The 22,564-nt window shown below is 48.4% G+C and overlaps 1 protein-coding gene across 1 annotated transcript in view; it reads right to left on the bottom strand.

The window, feature by feature from the left end:
- Positions 1 to 1,226: 1,226 nt before the first annotated feature.
- NDRG1 (N-myc downstream regulated 1) overlaps positions 1,227 to 22,564 on the bottom strand; it is a 60,607-nt gene continuing 39,269 nt past the window's right edge. The window contains exons 8-15 of the mRNA XM_007521893.3: positions 22,232 to 22,288; positions 15,387 to 15,490; positions 14,656 to 14,712; positions 13,088 to 13,139; positions 11,478 to 11,525; positions 9,230 to 9,265; positions 6,367 to 6,418; positions 1,227 to 3,086 (exon numbers count right to left, since the gene is read on the bottom strand). Coding sequence (XP_007521955.1) covers positions 2,875 to 3,086; positions 6,367 to 6,418; positions 9,230 to 9,265; positions 11,478 to 11,525; positions 13,088 to 13,139; positions 14,656 to 14,712; positions 15,387 to 15,490; positions 22,232 to 22,288 — 618 coding nt within the window. The 3' untranslated portion in view covers positions 1,227 to 2,874. The remainder of the gene's footprint in view (positions 3,087 to 6,366; positions 6,419 to 9,229; positions 9,266 to 11,477; positions 11,526 to 13,087; positions 13,140 to 14,655; positions 14,713 to 15,386; positions 15,491 to 22,231; positions 22,289 to 22,564) is intronic.

Genomic DNA, 22,564 nt, shown 5'->3' with positions numbered 1-22,564 from the left:
GCTTATTTTGCCTTTTACCTATTTTACCTAATAAAACCTTGTATTGTTTAAACCTGTTCCCAGCTACCCGCTGTGAATCCTTTTACGCGTCACAGCTCCCCCAAACCCTTTTTAAGTTAAAAATTACAACATTTTAAAGCACGGTTGAAGCAACTGTTAGATTGGCAGTCACTAGATGAAGGAAAAGGATGGCCTTTCCACCCTTCTCTCCTATAAAATGCTACCAAAAAGTTGTTTGGAAAAGCTATAGCCTGGATTGACCTACTAAGGTCCAGTTCCAGCAGAGAAGTAATCACAGAAGCCAGAGCCCCATAAAGCCTGCCCCATAAAGATCTTTGGTCCGTACTTCTAGTGGGGAGAAAATGATGAGGGAAGATGAGCAAAGGCCTCTGAACCCCAAGTGCATCAGGACCCAGAGAGAGAAGAGGAAAAAGGGAGGGACATTTGGATGCAGTAACAGGTGTCGGTGTGACTTCGAAAGGAAGAGAGGATGGGACATAGCAATACAGACATAGTTATACAAATAATACTTGTATATTATTTTTATATATTTATATATATTATTTTTATGTTATAGGACCCTTATCTGTAAACTTGGAGAACTACTGTAGCTTCCAGAGGAGGGAATGGGGACACAGAACTTAGGTGGTGGGAACAGTGCAGAATTATATCCCTGTTATGATTCTGTAAGTCAATATTAAGGCACTAATAAAATAAAAATAAATTTTGAAATAAAGAAGCTATGCCCCCTTTGCCACTGTGCTGTCCACGGTGCTGAAGGCCTGAAATGGGACAGGGCTGGTGTGTATTGAAGATGTGCTGTGGTGTGGAATACACCTTGGTTTGCTTTTTCAAATCCTTATCAATTATTATTGTTATTATTATTACTAAATACTAGCGTGAATTAATGTGTGAGAAAAAAAGAGAAAGATACTGACAGTTATTGTCTTAGGATGTAGAATGTGAAACAAATCGACAATTATCATTCTGATTCTATATTGGAATGGTAACATTTGAAATGCACTAGGCTAAATGAAACACTGTATTAGTGGCATCTGCCTTTCTATTCCATGAAACATAGCTACTAGGGAATGTAAATTTACCTCTGAGACTTGCCTCACACATCTGTTCTATAGAACAGCAAGGAATCTCAGTGGTGAGGAACACGGGGCAGGTGGCTCCAGATAAGAAAAAAAAATTCCCCAGAGGAAAAAGACACAAACCACTGCAAAGTTACAAATTTATTGGTCCAGAAATAAATACAAATATCTCATTAAGAAACTCCTCTGGGAAGACTTGTACACAACAATTTCCTGTCTCCATTCAGCCACTCCTGTCCTTACCCCTAACCTCTCTGCACAGGATGCAATGTGGCAGGTAAACTGAGTCATGGCCTTTGAACTACGTGAAAGGCTTGACTACATCCTTCTTCCAACTCTCAAGTCCTGGAAGCCACCAAGACTCAGCAGCTGATTCATAATGTCGCTCGGAGCCAAACTTCCTATAAGAAGATCCATGGTTAGCCAGAATGAAAATCAACAAAGGCGGTAGCACAGGAACCTGGCGGCTGCTAACGATGCCCAGAAGTGTCAGTGGTGCTGCTCCCATTCAGCAAAGGACGTTAGAGGGGCAGGGACGAGGGGAAGGCAGGGAAGAAAGAAATCCCAAGGAATATACATCCCAGAAGCCTCATGTCTTCTCCCTCCACACCCCAGGTCACTCCGCACCCCTTTCAAGAGCAAATAGTACTACTTGAAGATTCAGTAATGCTACCAGGCCAGAAGAGTCTGGCTGTCAAGTTCAGATTCAACCCCAGTGAACAAAGACTAGAAACTGGATTTAACTCAGTGATATAATTAGTAGTCCTAGGCACCAGGCTGGGATACTTAAAATTGAAAGAGCACTGGATTCTACATCACATTCTCAAGATTCCCTCACGCCTAGTAACCCGTGACCCCCCCCCCTCACCTTGCATCTCTAGTCCCACTGCATGGGATCTCATCACAGATAGCTGCAGCAGGTCAGAATGCTTCCTTCTACCTCCAGGAAATCAGTGCCACTAAGCGGTCTTTTCCAGGAGTGAAAAATTCACTCACTTGTGCATGGAGGGTGGAGAATAGGGTGTCAGGGGGAAGGCAGCTGAGCCAAAGCCTCAAATCCAGGAGATTCCAAGTTTTGCCAAGGCTGTTTCTTTGCAAAGCCTCTGGGTTCTTTTTTGTTCCCAGCTTTTGTTCCCCATTAAGAGGGTGCCCGAGAGACGGGCACGTGTACTCGAGCATAACAGAGGAAGGATACAGTTGCACAAAGGTGAAATGCAATACTTGGATTTGTTTTTCCAAAGATTTCAAACCCCCACAGAAATGCTCTCTTCCTGCTTCCTGTTTTGCCTGGTTAAATGGGCAACCTATAAATCCCTGCTCTCCCTCTCCCCAAAGGAAAAAGGCAGTTTGTGTTTCCAGAAACTGGGCCAGTTTTTTCTGTAGCTGGATAGGAAATGGGAAGTAGGTGGACAGAGATTCCTACACCATGCCCAACCCATTCAGAGCAGATGCTCAGGTCCACCTCGGCTTGGGGCTATGGAGTTCTTGCTGCTATATTTCTTGATTCTGGCAATTTGTCATCTCTGAGCAAGGGTGAGAAAACTACAGAAAGAAACAGAAAAGTTTGCTAGAGGGAACTAGGCAGTGACGTGCTCTGTTTCCCTTGGTTTACCCAGCCTTCTCGAGGAACCCATGACAGACCTCATCTTTCCTCACCAGACTCACGCTTACATAACAAGCTTTGGATTAATTGATACCAAGTTACATGAGGTGCGACAGGCAAGGGGGTGGGGAGGGGCAGCTGTAGCGATCCAGAGTCCAGGGGGTTGGCATCCTAGCAGGAGACCTCCATGGACTTGGGCCCCGTGTTGTTCCCGGTGGCACCGGAGTTGGGGGTGATGTCCAGGCGGGCGCCCTCGCTGGTGTGGGAGCGGCTGCGTGTGCCTTCACTGGTGTGGGAGCGGCTGCGGGTGCCCTCCAGGGAGGCAACACTGGAGCCAGAGGCTGTGCGTGAACGCATCAGGCGGGTCATGCTGGCAGAGGGCACTGGGGAGAGAAGAGACGGGAGGTGTTAGTGCGTCAGGAAGCCAAGAAGCATGGCAGGGCAGCAGGGGTGTCCCCCAAGTTCTATTGGCCTCCATGAAGCTACCCAAGCTCTAAGCAACTTGTCCTGCTTTATATCTTACTGCTTTTTGTCGGGCATTAAACCAGCTCCCCCTGCTCCATGCTGCACTAATACTATGGCCTATTTACATAATCATTGTTTTGCCTGATCTATCTTCTTTCTACCTCGAGACCCACCCTGCCTGCAGGGTACATTAATCCCACCAGTTAAAGCCCTAGCAACAGTTGCTAAGGAAGCTTCCACCTTCCCAGCATGCCTTTTGCCTCTCTCCACCCCCTTTCCTAGCCATTTCTGACTTGCCACTTCTGGTTTGATCCCATAAAGGCCACTTCTGTTCCTGGTTTCACTCTCTTTTCTCTCCCGTGTCCCGACCTGTAGAGGGGCCGGTGTGCAAAGTGGGAGGCAGCCATTGCAGTTTGGCGCCACATGGGTTAACCTGCTGTGCTCACACCTGACTTTGGGGCATTCCCATGTGAATAAAGGATCATATTACCACACCTCCACGAGTTCCTGGATCCTCTCTCCTGCCTGAAATGCTAGCCAGCACTTTCAGCTACCAGTTTGCAGATGCTACTATGACAACATCGTGACCTCTCTGGGTAGAAGATCTCAACAAAGTGTCCTGAAATCTTACCTCCCTAGAGGCCTTTCACACTAAGGAAAGACAGAAACAGGCTGGGGGTATGGATCCACCTGCCTACATCCATGACCCGCAAAGAAGAAATTAAAGAAGCCAGACGTTCTACCTTCTACACTCCATAAAAAATTTTGGTCTATGCTTTCAGAGAGATAAAGAGTAGGGAAGCTTTCAATGGAGGGGATGGCATATGGAACTCTGGTGATGCAAACTGTGTGGAACTGCACCCCTCTTATCCTACAATCTTGTTACACATAATTAAATCACTAATAATAAAATGAGAGTAAGAGGGAGTTGGGCGGTATCAAAGCAGGTTAAGCGCAGATGACGCAAAGCGCAAGACTGGCATAAGGATCCCAATTTGAGCCCCCAGCTCCCCACCTGCAGGGGAGTTGTTTCACAAGTGGTGAAGCAGGTCTTTCCCCCTCTCTGTCTTCCCCTCCTCTCTCCACTTCTCTCTCTCCCCTATCCAACAATGATGACAACAATAATAACCACAATAATAAAACAACAAGGGCAACAAAAGGGAATAAATAAAATTAAAAAAGAGTAAGACTTTGAAAAAAAATCATAAATGGGAGGGGTGGTGGTTCACCTGCTTAAGCACACATGTTATAATGTGCAAGGAGGACCCGGATTCCAGTCCCTGCTTCCCACCTGTAGAGGGAAAGCTTCACGAGTGGTGAAGCAGGGCTACAGGTGTCTCTCTGTCTCTCTCCCTCTCTATATCCCTCCCCCCTCAATTTCTATCTGTCTCTACTCAATAATAAACAAATAACTTAAAATAAAAGCTGATTTGTGGGCATCACAAAGCCTGCCTGCCATTTCCTTTTTCTCTAGAATATGCTTTGAAAGCAGAAATCAAAGCCTAAGGCAGGTCCAAGACAAACAAGTCACACATCCCAGCCTGCAAGGTAAATAAAGTCCACCCTGCAGCCCTCTCCAGTCACGCCTCTGCTACACACTCCCCAGAGGGAAGGCAGCTCAGGAGGCTGGGCACCACAAGCAGATGTTTCTGCCGCAAAAGGGCTCCCTGGGACATGGCTCCTGCCCGAAGCGGATAAATCAGACATGCCGCCTCCCTGCCTCCCTGGGAATGAGACACGGTCCAGACCAATGCTAAAACTGTGGTCAGTTTACCAAACATGCTGCTCCTATTTTAGATGGGCAAACAGGGCACGTCTCCAAGAAAGAAAGAGAGATTGGAAGTTCCGACTTCCTTGCTAAGTTGGGCCCCCAAATTACAATCCTAAGCAACAGGCAGGGGAAAAAATAGTTCCAAAAAACAAAACATAAAAAAATAAATAAATAACCACACTGGGGCCAGAAGCATGGCTGTCACTGGCACACCAAGTAACTGGCCACGGCCCAACATACTGATTCACCCTGGTGTCATCTGTCCCCTGAGAGGGACCCTAAATGCCCAGTGAGTAAGAAAAAGAGAGACACCTGCAGCACTACTTCACTGCTTCAGAAACACACTGCAGGTGGGGACTGGAGGCTTGAACCCTGGTCTTTGAACACCGTAACGTGTGTGCTCAATTGGCTGCACCACTCTCCAGCCCCTTTCTAATGGCCTGTCCTAATATCTGTCCTGTCTGGAATATGAGAGGCTTTAGGAGTCACCTTGAGTTTCAAAGTTGTGGGGGCCTGGCGGTGGTGAACCCAGTTTAGCACACATAGTACTATCTTCATGGACCCATGCAAGGAGTCGGGTTTGAACCCCTGTCCCCCACCTGCCACAGGGATGCTTCACGAGCGGTGAAGCAGGCCTGCAGGTATCTATATCTCTCTTCCCCTCTTTATCTCCCTCTTCCTCTCTTAAATTTCTCTCTGTCTTATCCTATAAAATGAAGAAAAAAAAGAAACAAAATGGCCACCAGGAGCAGTGGCTTACAGTGTCAGCACTCAGCTCTAGTGACTGTAGGTAAAATAAAATAGAGAGAGAGAATTTTACAGTTTTCAAAGAATAATCACAACCCGCCCCCAACTGTCCCTTGCTTAATCTCTCAAAGTTTCAGCTAGACTGCAGTGATCCTTCAATGAGAAGCAAAATGAGGACTTTATTCACGGTCTTTTAAATCCTGGTCACAACTACCCTCATGAGAATAACCATCTAGAGAATCTAGAGAATCTTCATCATCGCAATATTTATCACCACACCACTGCCACTAACTATATGTTTCTCTAAGAAGCACATGAGCAGCATTTAAAAGATTTTAATGGTTTCATGAGCTGTTGTCATCTTGATACTTCCAGGGACAGTCTTTACCCAAACCCTCACTAAAGTCTGTTCTGCAGTGGCAGGAAGAAAGCTCACCATTCTATGGCACAAAGGTGAGATTAAGACCCCCCACACACACACACACACACATACACACACACATGCAACCGGATACCCAATCATCCACTTCTTCCACTTGGCAAAACATAGTTTTATAAAAGCTGAAGCTGACTGAGGTGACACCTATCAACTAACCCAACCTGGTTCAAAGCATCTCATTTCCAGTCCCCCACACCTGCCACAGGACCAGCCACCACCTGCCAGGAGAAGCCATACTCACTGTATCCCATGCCCTGCACAAAATACTTGAAGGCCTCAGCAAGCTTGGCTGGCTGCAAGAGAGAAAAGAGCAGTCAGTTCCCAGAGCTCCAGGTCATGAAAGGCCACAGGAAGCTGTGTCCAGGGAGGTCTGTCGGTGAAGAATCTGGCCCCAGACGGAGGCCATCACATGGTGATGGAACAAAACTTGAAAGTGAAGATTATCTCATTATGTGGGAGACCAAAATTCACTTTGGCTAGGGCATGAAGTGCCAATTCAGGCCACAGCAGAGAGGGCTTGAAGAAGGCCCATGTCCTGTGCAGGCTGTCTGCTCACCTGTATAGTCCAGATTGGGAGCTGCGCCTGAGGGCTGAGCACTGGGTAAAGGGGGAGGGGCACATGGCGCTGCCAAGACACCTGCATTCGACTCCTGACTATGGAGAAATGGCTGGACTAGGAAGACCCTTTCAAGGCTGGAGGAAGTGAGTGAGGCAGGACATGATTTGGTGGAAAAGTTAACCATTGTGTGTGTGGGGAGCTTCAGGAGCCATGAAGCAGTGCTACAGGTGTCTAACTATCTCTCTACCTCCGCCTCTGAATCCTACCCCCTCTCAATTTCTCTCTATCACTATGGAAAAGGTGTGTGGGGTCGGGGGTAAAGGTTGATCTGCAGGCACGTATGATAACCTTGGTGACAAGAAGGAAGGAAGGGAGGAAGGAAGGAAGGAAGGAAGGAAGGAAGGAAGGAAGGAAGGAAGGGAGAGAGAGAGAGAGACAGAGAGAGAAAGAAAGAAAAAGAGGGACTAGCATAGGGATCCCGGTTCGAGCCCCCAGCTCCCCACCTGCAGGGGAGTCGCTTCACAGGTGGTGAAGCAGGTGTGCAGGTGTCTGTCTTTCTCTCCCTATCTCTGTCTTCTCCTCCTCTCTCCATTTCTCTCTGTCCTATCCAACAACGAATGACATCGACAATAACAATAATAACCACAACAAGGTTACAACAAGGGCAACAAAAGGGGGAATGGGAGGCCTCCAGGAGCAGTGGATTCATGGTGTAGGCACTGAGCCCCAGCAATAACCCTGGAGGCAAAAAAAAAAAAAAAAGAAAGAAAGAAAAAGAAAGGAAGGAAGGAAGGAAGGAAGGAAGGAAGGAAGGAAGGCTCTTTTTTTGGATCGGACAGAGAGGAATCAAGATGGGAGGGAGGTAGAGAGGGAGAGAGAAAGCTGGATAGCTGCAGACCTGCTTTACCACTTGTGAAGCGTGTCCATGCAGGTAGAGAGCTGGAGGCTCAAACCGTGATCCTTGTATGGGTCCTTGGGATTCCCACTGCATGTGCTTGACCTCCTACTGTGTACGCTTAACCTGCTGCACCGCTGCCCAGCCCCCAAGAAAAATTCTCAAGCAATTTCTTTTTCAGACAGACTACAAAATTGTGATGATACAACACTCTAAGAATATGGGTAAAAAGGAAGAGAAGGCAGGACCATTGAAAAAATGGGCAAAAAGATAGAGAGGATAGAGAGACAGAGCCATAGTTATAGAAATGAGTCAACCTGGGAGTCGGACAGTAGTGCAGCGGGATAAGCGCACATGGTGCAAAGCGCAGGGACCGGCGTAAGGATCCCGGTTTGAGCCCCCGGTTCCCCACCTGCTGGGGAGTCGCTTCACATACGGTGAAGCAGGTCTGCAGGTGTCTGTCTTTCTCTCCCTCTCTCTATCTTCCCCTCCTCTCTCCATTTCTCTCTGTCCTATCCAACAAAGATGACATCAATAATAACAACAATAGAAACTACAACAAACAACAAGGGCAACAAAAGGGAAAATAAATAAATAATAATTATTTTTTTAAAAGAAAGAAGTCAACCCATATCTGTGACCTTGGGAGAACCACTGTAGCTTCCAATGGAAGGATGAGGACACAGAACTCTGGTAGTGAGAACGGTGCAGAATTATAGTCTCTGCTAGCTTATGGTTTTATAAATCAATATTAAATCATTAGGATAATGATGTTGATGACGATGATGATAATAATAATAAAAAGAGAAAAAACTAAAAAGAATGCAGGCAAAATCCACATTTTTGTTAGGTTTGGGGTTATTTAGTGGAAGGAGATGTTAGGAGCCAACGAGTGTGTGCAGAGCCTCACACTGGACTGACTGGTGTTTGTCTGCACAGACTCACAGGTGTACACACAGGCACACAGATACATGAAGTCACATACACAGATGCCCCTGCATACATGCACACATACAAAATTCACACAAATGCCACACCACACACACACGTACGTACACACACACACACACGCTTTGGTTTCAGCTCTGAGACCCTTGGTTCCAGCTACAGTCCGTGGTCCCCAGGGCTGTCACACCCAGATCCCCACAATTCCTCTATCTGTGTGAACCCTGATACCACCCATTCCTTACACATTTCCGGGGGCCCACACATCATTAAATGCAAGTGTTATGACCATGGTTATGATTATCACCAGCAGGGTTACTGCTGGGACTCTCTGCTTTCACTCCTCTACTATGCTTGGAGGTCCTATTTTTCCTTTAGAGAGAAAACGAGAGACAGAGAGGGAGAGAGATGCAGAGAGGCAGGGAGAGACTCCTGCAGGCATTCATCTCCATGTGGTGACCCACCCGGGGCTCGAGCTCTGGTCCTTGTACAAGGCGCCATGAGTGATCTGCTCCATGAGCCCCCCTATGTCTGTGCAAGCACTTTTTACACACAGTGGCCCGACTACACACTGTCATCTAGCGTTGTGGCAAGCTGGGCAGACAAGGAAGCAGTGACAACAAGGACAGCGCCAGGTCACAGACACACATACCCCACCTGGAGAGGAGCAACAGGTGTCTGACACTGAAGCTGTAGGGGACTCACCTGGGAGATCTGGGGAAGGCCGCCACAGTCTGCCATCTGCAGGAAAAAGAAACCGGTGAGTGCTCAGCAGCTTGGAGGAGGCGTCTCTCTCTCTCTCTCTCTCTCTCTCTGTGTGTGTGTGTGTGTGTGTGTGTGTGTGTGTGTGTGTGTGTGTGTGTGTGTGCAACAGCTCCAGGGGTGCACTAACCCACTGGCTGCCCTGCCTCTGCCTATCCTGTGGGCGGGGCTGGGTGGGTTGCAGGTGAGACAGCACTTGCCTCACCCAAGGAGGCCGCTTCTACAGTTCAGCTCAACTGTGTCTGTTTGGCAACAATGTCGCGCATCAGTCACTTGGCTACATTCTGAATAATTTCACTGTGTCCCACAAGAACCCTGGGCGGGGGCTGTGGCTGTCCCATTTTGGAGCCAGACACCAAAGCCGAGAGCATCTGAGACACTTGCAAGGCTCCAGCCAGCTCCTGTCCAACATGGCACATGGCCCCCGAACAGGAATGACCTTTAAAGATACCACAGCTATTTCCAGCCCGGCAGTTCCTATTGTAAATCTGAACAGCCAACAGCCACTGTTCTGACTATAACTGCAGTCTAATTGACACGCTCTTCAAAATTTGAGCTGGTTATCATGGGCAGACTTTACATGCTTAATGTAAATCTATATAATCTAGACGTTAAAGTCCTAAAAGCCATAGAATTCATTAGAGACTGCATCTGCTAACAGCTACTCCAGACCCAAGAGTAAAGAAAAACCCAGGATCAAAGATGTACAGCCCAGACCAAAAGAAGACAAATACACCCTGTTAATCGGGAAATCACTTCCTGGTCTCACATTTCCCATCTAAGACACAAGGATCAGACGGCCGCTTCCTTGGCCCTATGAGAACTGAATGAAGTTAAAGAATGCCAAGTGTTTTGTGGCTGTCCTGAAGTGATGGCAATGGATAAAGTCGTTCTTAGCAGTTCTAAACAGATTTCCTGGCCATACACTCTGTTGTGGGCCAGGTTCTTGATCACTTTCTAAATATTACTTTTAAAACTATCCTTTTGAGAAGGATGAATGAATACCAAGATCATTTCCCCTATAGGTGGGACTTAAAGAAATCAGGTGGGGGAGGGGGCAGGCGGAGGCATACCCCTGTTCAGCACGCAAAGTACAAAGTGCAAGGACCAGCTCAAGAATCTAGGTTCTAGGCCCCGCTCCCCACCTGCAAGGGGGACACTTCATGAGCAGTGGCGCAGGTCTGCAGTGTCTTTTTCTCTCTCCCGCTATTCTCCTTCTCATTTTGATTTCTCTTAGTCTCGTCAAATAAAATAGAAAGGGCTGAGGGGAGGAAAAAAGGGCCACCAGGAGCAGTGGATTCATAATAACCCTCGAGAAGAAAAAGAGAAAGAAAGGAATACGAGGGGGGTTGACACAAAACACGGGCGAAGCTCGGACTAGAAGCAGGCTGCCGCAGGGAGCGTACGGCATGGGGGTGAGGATGAGGGCCGAGAGGGCACCGGGCTAGTGTGGCAGTGGCCCCAACTGGGTCCGGGAGCGGTGTGCAGACACCTGTGAAAAGACGGCTAACTGTGCCCATAGAACACCTGGATTGAGAACTTTGTTTCCCTAACAGGACAGTTCACAAAAATAGATAGATCCTTGTATGGGTCCTTGCGCTTAGTACTATGTGCGCGTAACTGGGTGCATCACTGCCCGGCCCCCAACTCACCCCCTTGTCTTCCCACCTGCTCCATGTCTTTCCAAACATAGCTGGATGCCTCAGGCCTGTTTATCTGGCCTCAGCGAGTAAGGGTCACAGCTTCTGACTTTCTGTGGCATTCTGCACAGAAGCTGCCACAGACTCTGACACTGTGACTCAGGACCATGGCGCAGACTGTCAGCCCGGCTCCAGGTACACCCCATGCGCACATGTGAACACGGAGAGTCTCCCACCTGCCCACAGCCCTGGGAAACGCATGTCCCCTTCTGACAAGCAGAGCCTGTAGGGAAATAGTATCAGGGTCCCACCCTGGGGAGAAACCCTAACTCACCCCCATTCAAAGCACCAGGATCAGAGGCCTGAGACTCCTGGGATCCCCCCCCCAAAAAAAGAGACCCCATCGTCTTTGCAGAGACCCCATCATCTTTAAAGCACCAATACGGTTTCCAACACCTAGTGTGCGTCAACCGGACACAGGTCAAAACTGCAGGAAACTTAGGGCTTTGCTAAGACAAACCACACGTACAACCCCATCATCCTGCCTGTACCTTGAGAAGAGTAGTTTTCGTGGGATCCAACTTCGAGTTGCACTCCACCTGGGGGTGAGGAGAAGGATATGGGATGTGTGAGCTTCCTATCTAGAGACAAGGCAGTGACAGCTCCCTGCCACTGCCACCATGATCAGGACTGGCAGTGCCCTCTCAGGCAGAGAAGAAAGAGAAAGGGCTTCAGAGCCAATACGCATGGCTTCCGACGCTTGCCCAGCCATTTCTGCTGAGTGACCTTGGGCCATCCAGTCACCTGAGTGGCCTTTGAGTCTTGGTCTTATCAGGGACATAAGGAGGAGAGGGCCATTCTTCGAGTGTCCCTCATGAAGATTAGAGGCAGTGTAGTGTTGGGCAGTACACCAGCTCCCCACTGCTTAACAATGTGGCCTATTTACATAATCACTGTTGAACCTGAGACCTGCCCTGCCTGCAGGGCACTGGTTTAATCCCACTGGTTCACACTCTCTTTTTGCTCCGCCCCCTCTCCTAGTCACACCCTGTTTTCCACCATTTAATCCCCACTGGTTTGCACGCCTTTTTCCTTCTCCCTATCCCCTATCCTACATACATCCTCTTCCCATCTGACACTTCCGCCTCAGGAGATATATAGGACAGGATTGTGTTTAGGAGAGGGGTCAGAGTGGAAAAAGAGCGCAAACCAGTGGGGATTAAACCAGTGTGGGCAAAACAATGATTACGTAAATAGACCACAGTATCAAGCAATGCAACAGAAGGGGTCTTAGAAGCAGAATTTAGAAGCAGACCAACAGTGTAGCAGCTGCTCTGGGGCTATTGACTGAGTGAACAGGCTTGTTTGACCATCTGCTGCCAGGCAGTCTCTGGGTGTAGCACCAACAACCTGGGATCTGGTTTTGACAAGCCTTCTTGTGTGTATCCAGCACTGGGCAAAATACCCACACAGAAACTAGAGAGCTCAGAGTGCCTCCAGGAATACAGTCACCTCCTTTGATGTGAAAGATATATCTCTACTGATGCATCCTATACTTATGAGTGAGTTAGGTCACAGGGAAGTCATCCCAATGACCTCGGGCCTTTCAAGAAAGGCCAGAAGATCCTTCTGTGGGCTGGGTCAACTGCACACGTCGCATCACCACTTTAGGGCTCTGTTCCATAGCCTCCAGGTTTCCCCTGTCCCCAGACCTGGGGACACTGGAAAAGTAGCATCTTTGCTTTGTCTTTGCAGTGAGCATCATAGGTGAGAACGAGGGTGCAGTGAGCCACAAAGCCTGGTCAGAGCCCTGCCTCTGCCCTGATAGACAGCCAGGCACCAGCCAGGCCTGAGAGATGCATCTGATTCCCAGATGGGAGAAGAGGCTCTTGGCCAGGAAGCTGAGTGACAGTCACACCCAAAGAAGGAAGCCAATGTGAAGTAGATGGGAGGGTGGGAAGCCTGGCAGAGGAGACAGACAGACAACTGACTGCCAAGCAACCAGGGCTGACTGTCACCAAAGAAAGTTCTCTGCCTTTGGCCCAGCACAGCACTTACAAGACATCCCTGGCGCTGAGAAAGTTAGCCAGGAAGACTCCATGCAAAGTCCTCAGAGAGGACTGAGAAACAGACCAGAGTGCCGAGACCGACTCCAACTTACCACTGCGTCCACAGCAGGAGAATTGTCCCCAACCACCAACAGGGAAGGGCACCTGAGGGCAAGGAGAGTAGCAGGACTCAGTGCAGGGTCCATTTCAAGAGTCTCACAGTTCCAGGTTTGAGGGAATGCAGGTTTCAAATGAAACTTGTTTGGTGACTGGGTGGTGGCGTGCCCGGTTGAGTGCACATGTTACAATGTGCAAGGACCTGGGTTCGAGTTCCTGGTCCTCACCTGTAGAGGGAAAGCTTTGCAAGTGGTGAAGCAGTGCTGCAGATATCTGTCACCTTTCCCTCTTGATTTCTGGCTGTCTCTACCCAATAAAGATAATATTTTTTAAACTTTGCCCCCATTCTTTACTATCTTTATTTATTTATTGGATAGAAGCAGCCAGAAATCGAAAGCAATGGGGGGATAGAGAAGGAAAGAGACAGAGACAACTGCAGCCCTGCTTCACCGCTCGTGAAGCTTTCCCCCTCCAAGTGGAGACCGGAGGGGGGGGCTTGAACCTGGGTCTTTGCACATGGTAACATGTATATTTTTTTAAAAGAACATTAAAAAAGTCTCAAATGAACATTACTTTTAGTCTCCCCATTACCCTTTGTGCTCTCTCTCTCAAATTGATGTCAGAGTTATTGCTAGGACAAGGTACCTGCATGATGAGTTCAACGCTGCTAGTGGCCATTTTTTCTTTTCTTTTAAGTGACAGAACAGAGGTAAATTGAGAGGGTAGAGGGAGGGAGAGAAGGAGGGGGAAAGAGAGACTCCTGCAGCCCTGCTTCACGGCTCATGAAGCTTGCCCCTTGCAGGTGGGGACCAGGGCTTTGAACCAGGATCCTTGCACATGGTGACATGCACTCAGCTGGGTGCACCACCACCTGTCACCTTCCTTCACTGTTTCCATGGTATTCTCTCTAGGTCCTCTGCTTTGTTCTTAAGACACCATGGATTGGTGGTGAGCAGTCCTTTACATCTCAGTATGAATTTCAGCCTGAGTCTTTGTGGGTCTCGATGCTATTATTTTAAAGCTTTGCACATCCTCCTCAAGGAAGGGTTTGCCAAAGATGAAGACAGAGATAAAAATGGCATGCCCAAGAAAGGGACGGGTAGGTACCGAGTTGAGGCATCAAATAATATGGTTCACTCAAGATGCCCCAAAAGGCACTGTCACTACTAGAATACAATTATGACCACTGGTGGCCTTTCCTCCTATTTTGATCAAGTCCTTTAGAGTGGGTCCTGTGTCTATTTATCTCTAAGCTTGAGGAAACACAACCTCACACGGCGTTGAACACAGGACAGGGGCTTAATAAACTGTCCAAAATGTGGCCATATCTCCCACCCTGAGAGGGGAGATGCCAGCTTAGCCTGGGGTCCCTCAGAACTGAACATCTACCTACACAAGGAGCAGGTGTGTGAGGTTGCCTAGTGCCCAGTTTCTGAACAGAATCCTCCTAGTTCCTGCTCGCTGTGGGGTCCTGCTCCAAGTCCACAGTCCTGCTGAACTCAGAGAGAAGGTCCTGCCAGCAAGTAGGAGCAGGGGAAATAGTGAGGAAGAGAGAGCAACTCACTGTAGGGTGACTGTGTGGGTTCCCGGCATCGGCCGCTCGATCTCCAGGTCCCGACGACTGCAGGAAACACACACACACACACACACAAACACACACACACACACACACACACACACACACACACACACACACTGTTAGCTTCTGCTGACCCTGCCCAGGGAGAGTCCTTGCACAGGGCTATATTCTGAAGGTGCTGACTTTGGGTGTTCCTACAAACTAAGTACAAAATCAATTCTTTAAGACCCCCACACACACAGGTTTTTGGAGCATGCGTAGATGTCTTTAAATATAGCCACTTTAACTGTGGCCTCACTGTGCCTCCCCACCCTTGTTTTCAAGAAGTGAAGTCATGCTTCTCACCACAGAGAGTCTCTGCATTCCCTGGGCCCCTGTGTAAGGTGCCACTGCCCACTGCTCAGCCTCCTCAATGCTCTCCAGCCTCGAATCTCTCGGAGTTCACTTTATCCCCGGCTTTGAGTCCTCTATTCAATCACCAAAACCAAACCCTTTGAAACTTGGACCTGATTCCTCATTTCAAACCCTTTAGACTATAAGCGGCCATTGTGGGTTTGGTCAGCTCGCGATTGTCTGCTTCAGGGCTGCATTACCAGTCCTGCTGGTCTGTTGCTCAGAAGGTTGGGCCTTCTCTCCCTCTGTGTCCCTCCCCTTGCATCCGGGACCCACAGATGGAGCCGACGAATAATGGGCGTGTGGCCCAGCAGTGCCGCTACCTGTTGTAGGCATTGATGAACAGGTGCAGGTTGCCGGGGTTCATGTCGTTGATGATGTGCTGGCGGTAGGTGTGGACCACCTCCACGTTGTTCTGCATCTCCTCCTGCACTGAGACAAGTTATGGCTGAGAAAGTTGTGGTTTATTTCCATAATGGAATACTACGCAGCTATGAAAAACAAAGAACCCACCTTGGATGGAGCTAGAAGGAACTATGTTAAGTGAGCTAAGTCAGAAAGACAAAGACGAGTATGGGGTGATCCTGGTCATGAAGAGAAGTTGAGAAAGAAGGACAGAAAGGGAAACTCAAAGCAGGATCTGACTGAGTCTGGAGTCGGGCACTGAAGTAAAAAATCTCTGGGTGGAGGGTGAGGGTGGATGTTTGGCTTCACGGGGGAGGGGGAACCCAAAGAGTCCTTTGGTGGTGGCAATGGTGTTGATGTACACTCTCTTTTCTTCTCCAGCTTATTCAGATACATGGTGAAGTCTGTGTGACAGCTGAGTCACAGACTAGTATGGAGACTAGAAACCCACCAGGGAGGGCAGAAGCCGCTAGCCTGATGCGGACTGGTGGCTGCCTATCAGCCGGTCATATGAAGGACCTTGAACCCGTGAGAGCAAGGTCCAGCCCCTCTACTCAGAGCCCCTGGAGAGCTGACAGGAAGTCGTCCCCCCCCCCCCCCCCCCCGGGCCTCAGCGTGGCCCCTCACTGCTACTCACATGGGCAGCACTTTCACCTCTTGTTTTGCCTCTAGCTGCTGGGCTCCAGTGCCAGCACTGCAAATCCACTGCTCCTAGTTGTTGTTTTCCCTTTTTAAAAAATATGCTTTCCATTTTATTGGATAGGACAGGGAGAAATTGAGGAGGGGGAGACAGGGAGAAAGAGAGACACTTGAAGACCTGCTTCATCGCTTGTGGAGCAAGACCCTTGAGCCTCAGTTTCTCCCCACCCAAAAGTGGGGGAATCATCTTCTCTAGGTTATCAAACTGCAGGATTTAACAAATTACACACACACACACACACACACACACACACATACACACTTTTGAAAACAGTGAAAATCCATGCAAATGTTAATGCTGATACATTTTTTTTAAATAGGAAAAGTTGAAAGAAGTGGCTCATGCTGAAGAAACAAAACAAAATAAAAAACCGAACTCATGCAATAGGACCCTGCCGGAAAGAACCACTGTGGCAGTTCCCGAGGGCTGGATCCACCTGCACCCTCCCCGCTGCCTTTCTGAATGAGACACAAAGCAGACAAACAAGGCAGGTGATCACTGTCTCTCACTTAGACCATGGCAGCTGCTGCAGGTGGCCTGATGCGATCAGTGACACTGGGCTGGCAGGGAGTTCAGGGGAACCATATCAAGCCTGAGCTGAGCTGTCAGAGTTCTGTCCCTCAACAGAGGTCAACTAGTGAGTCAGAGGAAAACCAGGGGGAAGAGGATTCTGAAGAGTTGCACTGACAGCTTAGCTCAGGATACAACTTAAAGACATTAGCTGTCACCCCTAACGCTGGGCTGGGGACAATGAGGTCAGACTCCTGTCCTGTATCTAACACACTCCCTCCAAAATACAGACACTGCCTCTATTTTTTCTTTTGTCTCTAGGGTTAACGCTGGGGCTCAGTGTCAGCAATATAAATCCACTGCTCCTGGTGGCCATGTTTTCCATTTTAGTGGACAGGACAGAGAGAAATTGAGAGAGGAGGGGGAGATAGAGAGGGGGAGAAAGATGGGCCCTGCAGACCTGCTTCGCTACTTGTGAAATGTCCTCCCTGCAGGCAAAGAACAAGGGGCTGGAACCCGGAGCCTTGCACTTAGTACTTCGTGAACTTACCCAGGTGTGCCACCACCTGGCCCCCATTTTAGTTATTTCCCTCTTCTCAAGTTCAGACTAGAGTGAGCTGAATGGGGTGGGATCCAACAGAAAAACACATGGACCCTGTGAAACATAACTCACAATTTTTTAAATGTGTTGTCTTTTTTTAAAGCATTTTAATTTGTTTATTATTGGATAGAGACAGAGAGTAATTGAGAGCGGAGACAGAGAGGGAGAGAGACAGAGAGACGCCTGTAGCCCTAGTTCATCACTCATGAAGCTTTCCTGCTGCAGGTGGGGACGGGGGGGGGGGGCTTGAACCTGAGTCCTTGTGCATTGTAGTGTGTGTGCTTAGTCAGATATGCCACCTCCTGGCCCCTAAAACATAACTTCCTTGGATTTTATTTTATTTTATTTTTTTACAGATCTCCGTAAAAATCTTGAGATGGGATAATTCTGAATGATCTCAATTAGTTATAAATTCAATCATTAGTGTTTCTTTGTTTGTGGTGTATGTGTAATGCCACTGCTTCAAGCCACTTTTTTTTTTTTCATTTAGATAGAGATAGAGAGAGAAACAGACTACTGGAGCTTTCTCTGACGCCACAGCATCTTCAGGTGGTGTCTGGTCTTGAACCTGGACAGTGTGCATGGGAACACACACACCCTGAGGCTGTGGTCTTTCTCTTCAGTTCAGTGACAAGTGTCATTCAGGAACTGCAGAGGGGGATTAGAAACAGATGGAGAGGAGGCCATGCAAAGAAAGAGGCAGAAGCTATTGATAAGCCGAAGAGGCCGACAACATCGGAAGTCAGAAATAACAGGGCGGATCCTTTGCCGGAGCGTCCGGAGAGTGTGCAGCGGGTCCCCTATTGAGCCCAGAGCTCCGGCCAGCCTCCAGCTTTGGAGACATCCGGGTGTGCTGCCTTACACCATGCTGCCTTACACCATGCAGACATAGCCCCAGTTGCAGCAGTCACGGGAAATGGACTTGAGCACCAAACACAACACACACACATAACCACCCCCAGTGCAGCATCTGGATCCCCAGGGTAGCCTTAGCATCACACCACAGTGGGTAACGTTCTTTAGTTCGGGAGCAGACAGCTGGGAGTGGGCTGCACACAGCAAACAGAGACATCACCTCAAGCTGAGTGACCATATGATGGTTCAGACTCTGGGCTTGTGCCAGAGCCCCCAGCACATCCCCCCATGGTCTGGAGACCTTCACTGAAGACAGAAAACCTCAGTCAGGGGACTGAACTCAGGGCTGATCAGGGCAGAACCACACACTCCCAGCACAGTATGCTGCCAGGGCCACCCTCAGCGGGCAAGTAAGTGCAGAGTGGCCGCCTGACAGCCAGGCACTGACAAGGTGACACAGTCATGTCCTGCTTCCAGGGACCCACTGGGAGCCAGTCACAGGTTCCAGCCCTCACCCTCCCTGCCTGTGAGACTTCACACACAGCTCTCACCCTCCCTCGTCTCTGTTTCCTTAATAAACTGGGACTTCAATAGTATACTTTCCAGGATCACAGAATTTCATGAGTTCCTATTTATTCTTTTTCTAAGAGAGGTACAGAGAGGCATAGAGAGTGCAAGGACCACAGCACTTAAGCTTCCTGTGGTGTAGTGAGGGGTCAGGCTTGAACCTGGATTACACACATGTCAAAGCAACACACTATCCAAGTGAGCTCTGTCACTGGCCCCACTACTATTACTATTACTACTATTACTAATATTATTATTACATCCTTCTTTTAAGACTCATTTTATTCAATAACATGCAAGAGAGAGAGAGAGAGAGAGAACCAGAGCATCACTTGAGCACATGGATCAAACTCAGGACCTCACATTGCTAACTCCAATGCTCTGTTCATGATGTCACCTTCCAGGCTGTGAGATCATACATTTTAAATTAATTAATTTTACCTTTAGTGTTATCGCTGGAGCTCAGTGCCGGTACTACAGATTCTCTGCTCCCAGCATCCACTTTTTCCATTTTATTTGATAGGATAGAAAAAAATTGAAAGAGGAGAGGAGATAGGGAGGGAGAGAGAAAGATAGACATCTGCACACTTGCTTCACTGCTTTTGAAGCATCCCCACTGCAGGTGGGGAGCTGGGGCTCGAACCTGGATCCTTGCAGGGGTCCTTGCACTTAGCACTACATGCAATTATTTCTTACTATGTGCACTTAACTGGGTGCACCACTGCCTGGACTCCAAGTTCATTCTTCTTAAGTCCTTAAAAGCGAGCCTGATAAACTATAACTACCACAGACCTGTTGATTCAGAGTTTCAGTTAACAATATTGATACACTGTCCCCATATTTGGGAGCTACTCTCTTCCCTGATCCAGCTTTATGGTCTTTTTTCCAACTATGACAGCATCCCCCCAGATAATAACTTAGGTCACCTGCATAGTAACTCTCTTTTTCAGCCACCAGGTTCCAGATACTACCATGATGCCAACCAGACTTCCTTGGACAGACAACCCCACCAATGTGTCCTGGAGCTCTGCTTCCCCAGAGACCTTCCCCACTAGAGAAAGAGAGAGGCAGACTGGGAGTATGGATCGACCTGCATTCAGTGGGGAAGCAATTACAGAAGCCAGACCTTCCACCTTCTGCATCCCACAACAACCCTGGGTGCATACTCCCAGAGGGATAAAGAGTAGGAAAGCTATCAGGGGAGGGAATGGGATATGGAGTTCTGGTGGTGGGAATTGTACCCCTCTAATCCTATGGTCTTGTCAGTGTTTCCATTTTATAAATAAATATTAAAGACAAAGCACGCCTGATACGCAGCAACTACCACACATCTGCTGGTCACGAGTTTCATTTGTACTTTCCCCAAGTAGGAAGTTACCCAGATGTGCATCAAGGGGTGACTTAATAACCAAACCGTGGGCCATTCCTGCCTTGGGCACCGGTCAGCACTGCAGAGGGGTGAACATGGGCTATATACCCACCGATGTGGGGGGGAGTGGTTCTAAATACCCCATCCAGCAAGAGAAGCCAGTGGGTTTTGAAGAGCACAGAGTCAAGAGCCAGTAAAACATCTCATTTGGATAGTGCAATGCTCTACCACATAGGACACCCAGGGTTGAGCCTGGCCCCCACTGCACTGAAGGGAGATTTGGTGCTGTGGTCTCTCTCTCTCTCTCTCTCTCTCTCTCTCCCTCTCTCAAAATAATAATTTTTTTAAAAAACTTTTTTTATTGGGTAGAAACAGAAAGAAATTTTGGGGGGGTAGATACAGAGGGAAAGAGACAGAGAAACACCTGAAGACCTGTTTCACCGCTTGTGAAGCTCTCTCCTTGCAGGTGGGGACCAGGGGCTCGAACCTGAGTTCTTGCACACTGTAATGTGTGCGCTTCACCAGGTGCGCCACCACCTGGCCCCAACAATAATAATTTCTAAAAGACACCCTGGTCCTGAAAGAAGCATCAGTGTTCTGATGTCTTTCTCTCTGTCTCACTGGAAAACAAACAAACAAAAAAGCAAAACAGACAAACAAAAAAACTTATCCTGGAGCAGTAAAGACCCAGTGACAACCGGGTAGCAGAGTATGTAGCCTATGAGTCATTTATTGATATAAAAATCTAGTCTGGGGAATGCAGACTAACCTGTGAAGCAGCTCAGAGACTCAAAGGTCACACGAGGATGGGGAGGATGGCCAAGGGACATGGGGACTTTGTCTTGACACCAGTGAGGATCTCACGCGTGGACGTCCCTGTGAATGTCTGCAGCCTACTCTCCTTGGATGAAGTTGTTCTTAAGAAGTGCCTTATGGGGGCTGGATTGATAGCTCGCTGGGTAGCTGTATGCCCTGCCATGTTTGTTACCCAGGTTCTCATCCTCAGCATCATACGGGAGGGCCAGGGCTCTGGGGAAAGCTCAATACGTTGGGTTTTTTCTGTATGTAAGTCTGCCTGTCTGCAGGAATGACAAAATCAGCCCAGGAGCTATGAAACTGCACGAATGAGGCTCTAACTCCTAGCAACAATCACCACTACAAGAGAGTTTCATGCAAAGCGAGAGAATCAAGGGCCGAGACAGCACAGCCAGTAGGGCATTTGCCTTACCACACTCTAGGCCCTGGATTTAGACCCTAATGTTGTGAAACGCCTCATGGAAGGGGCCGGGTGGTGGTGCACTTGGTTGAATGAACACGTCACAATGTGCAAGGACCCAGGTTCCAGCCCTCGGTCCCCACCTGCAGGGGTAAAGCTTTGCGAGTGGTAAAGCAGTGCTGCAGGTGTCTCTCTGTCTCCCTCCCTTCTTGATTTATGTCTATCTCTGTCCAATAAAGCAAATAAAGATAATAAAACTAGTTTTAAATGCTCCAGGGAGAGTAAAGCAGTGCTGCAGGTCTCTCCTCTCTCAGTTGTCTCTTCCCTTCTCTTCCTCTGTTGGTATGCATGAGACCCCTTCTGTTTCATTTGGTTTAAATCCCCCCTGCTTAACACTATTCTATTTACATAACCACTGTTAACAAGTACCACCCTCCCTCCAGGGCATTGTTGGTTCAGTGATAGGATTCTCGCCTGCTCTGCCCCCTCTTTGTCACACTCTGATTTTCACCAGTCACTTTTCTCTCCACCCTCTCTATGTCACATCCTGTTTCCACCCTACTTCGCAAGTATATATAAAGGCAGCATTGTGAGTTTTACAGTACTGTACTTTGAGTTTAACTTAGCTCGTCTTAGATTGTGCTGCGTCCTGCATGAATAAAGAGATACTGCCTACAGCTCAACCATGAGTCCCTGGTCGTCTGTTACCCTCCCGTGAAGCTAGCCCGGTGAAAACAACACAACCCATTGAAAACAACATTCCTCTAAGTAAACAATAAAAAAAAAGTTGGGTCCCAGTGTCACACACACAAAGGCCTTGGATCCATTCCCTGCAGCTGAATAAGAGGTGAATACACGACTGAATGGTACTAATGAATACAGCTACTGTGCTAGGCACAGAGACTGCTCATTCACAAAGCAGACACGCTGGGCCACACCACTCACCTTCCCAAAGAAGTGAGACACAACCATGTCCGGGAGAGCCTGCGTCCATCCAGAGATCTGCAGGAAACAGGGAGTGGAGTCAGAAAGCAGGAACTCACAACAGTGACAAAGTCAGTAAAATGCCACAGTTTTGGAGGACAAAGAGGCAGTGCTGAGCTCCCCAGTACCCAGTTACTCAGTACCCCAGGGGCCCTTGTATGGTAGGCTCTGTGTCTCTGTTCATTTCTTACTCTTGGAGCTCTTGACCCAGGATACAGAGGAACTGTGCTGAAGAGAGCCAGCTTGCTCCCAGCATTCCACCTTCCAAGGGGCTCCAAGTCTCTTTTTGTTTTG

The sequence above is a fragment of the Erinaceus europaeus genome, chromosome 1, assembly GCF_950295315.1.
Source record: "Erinaceus europaeus chromosome 1, mEriEur2.1, whole genome shotgun sequence".
In the NCBI taxonomy this organism is placed as follows: domain Eukaryota; kingdom Metazoa; phylum Chordata; class Mammalia; order Eulipotyphla; family Erinaceidae; genus Erinaceus; species Erinaceus europaeus.
This window is presented reverse-complemented; position numbering and strand designations above follow the sequence as displayed.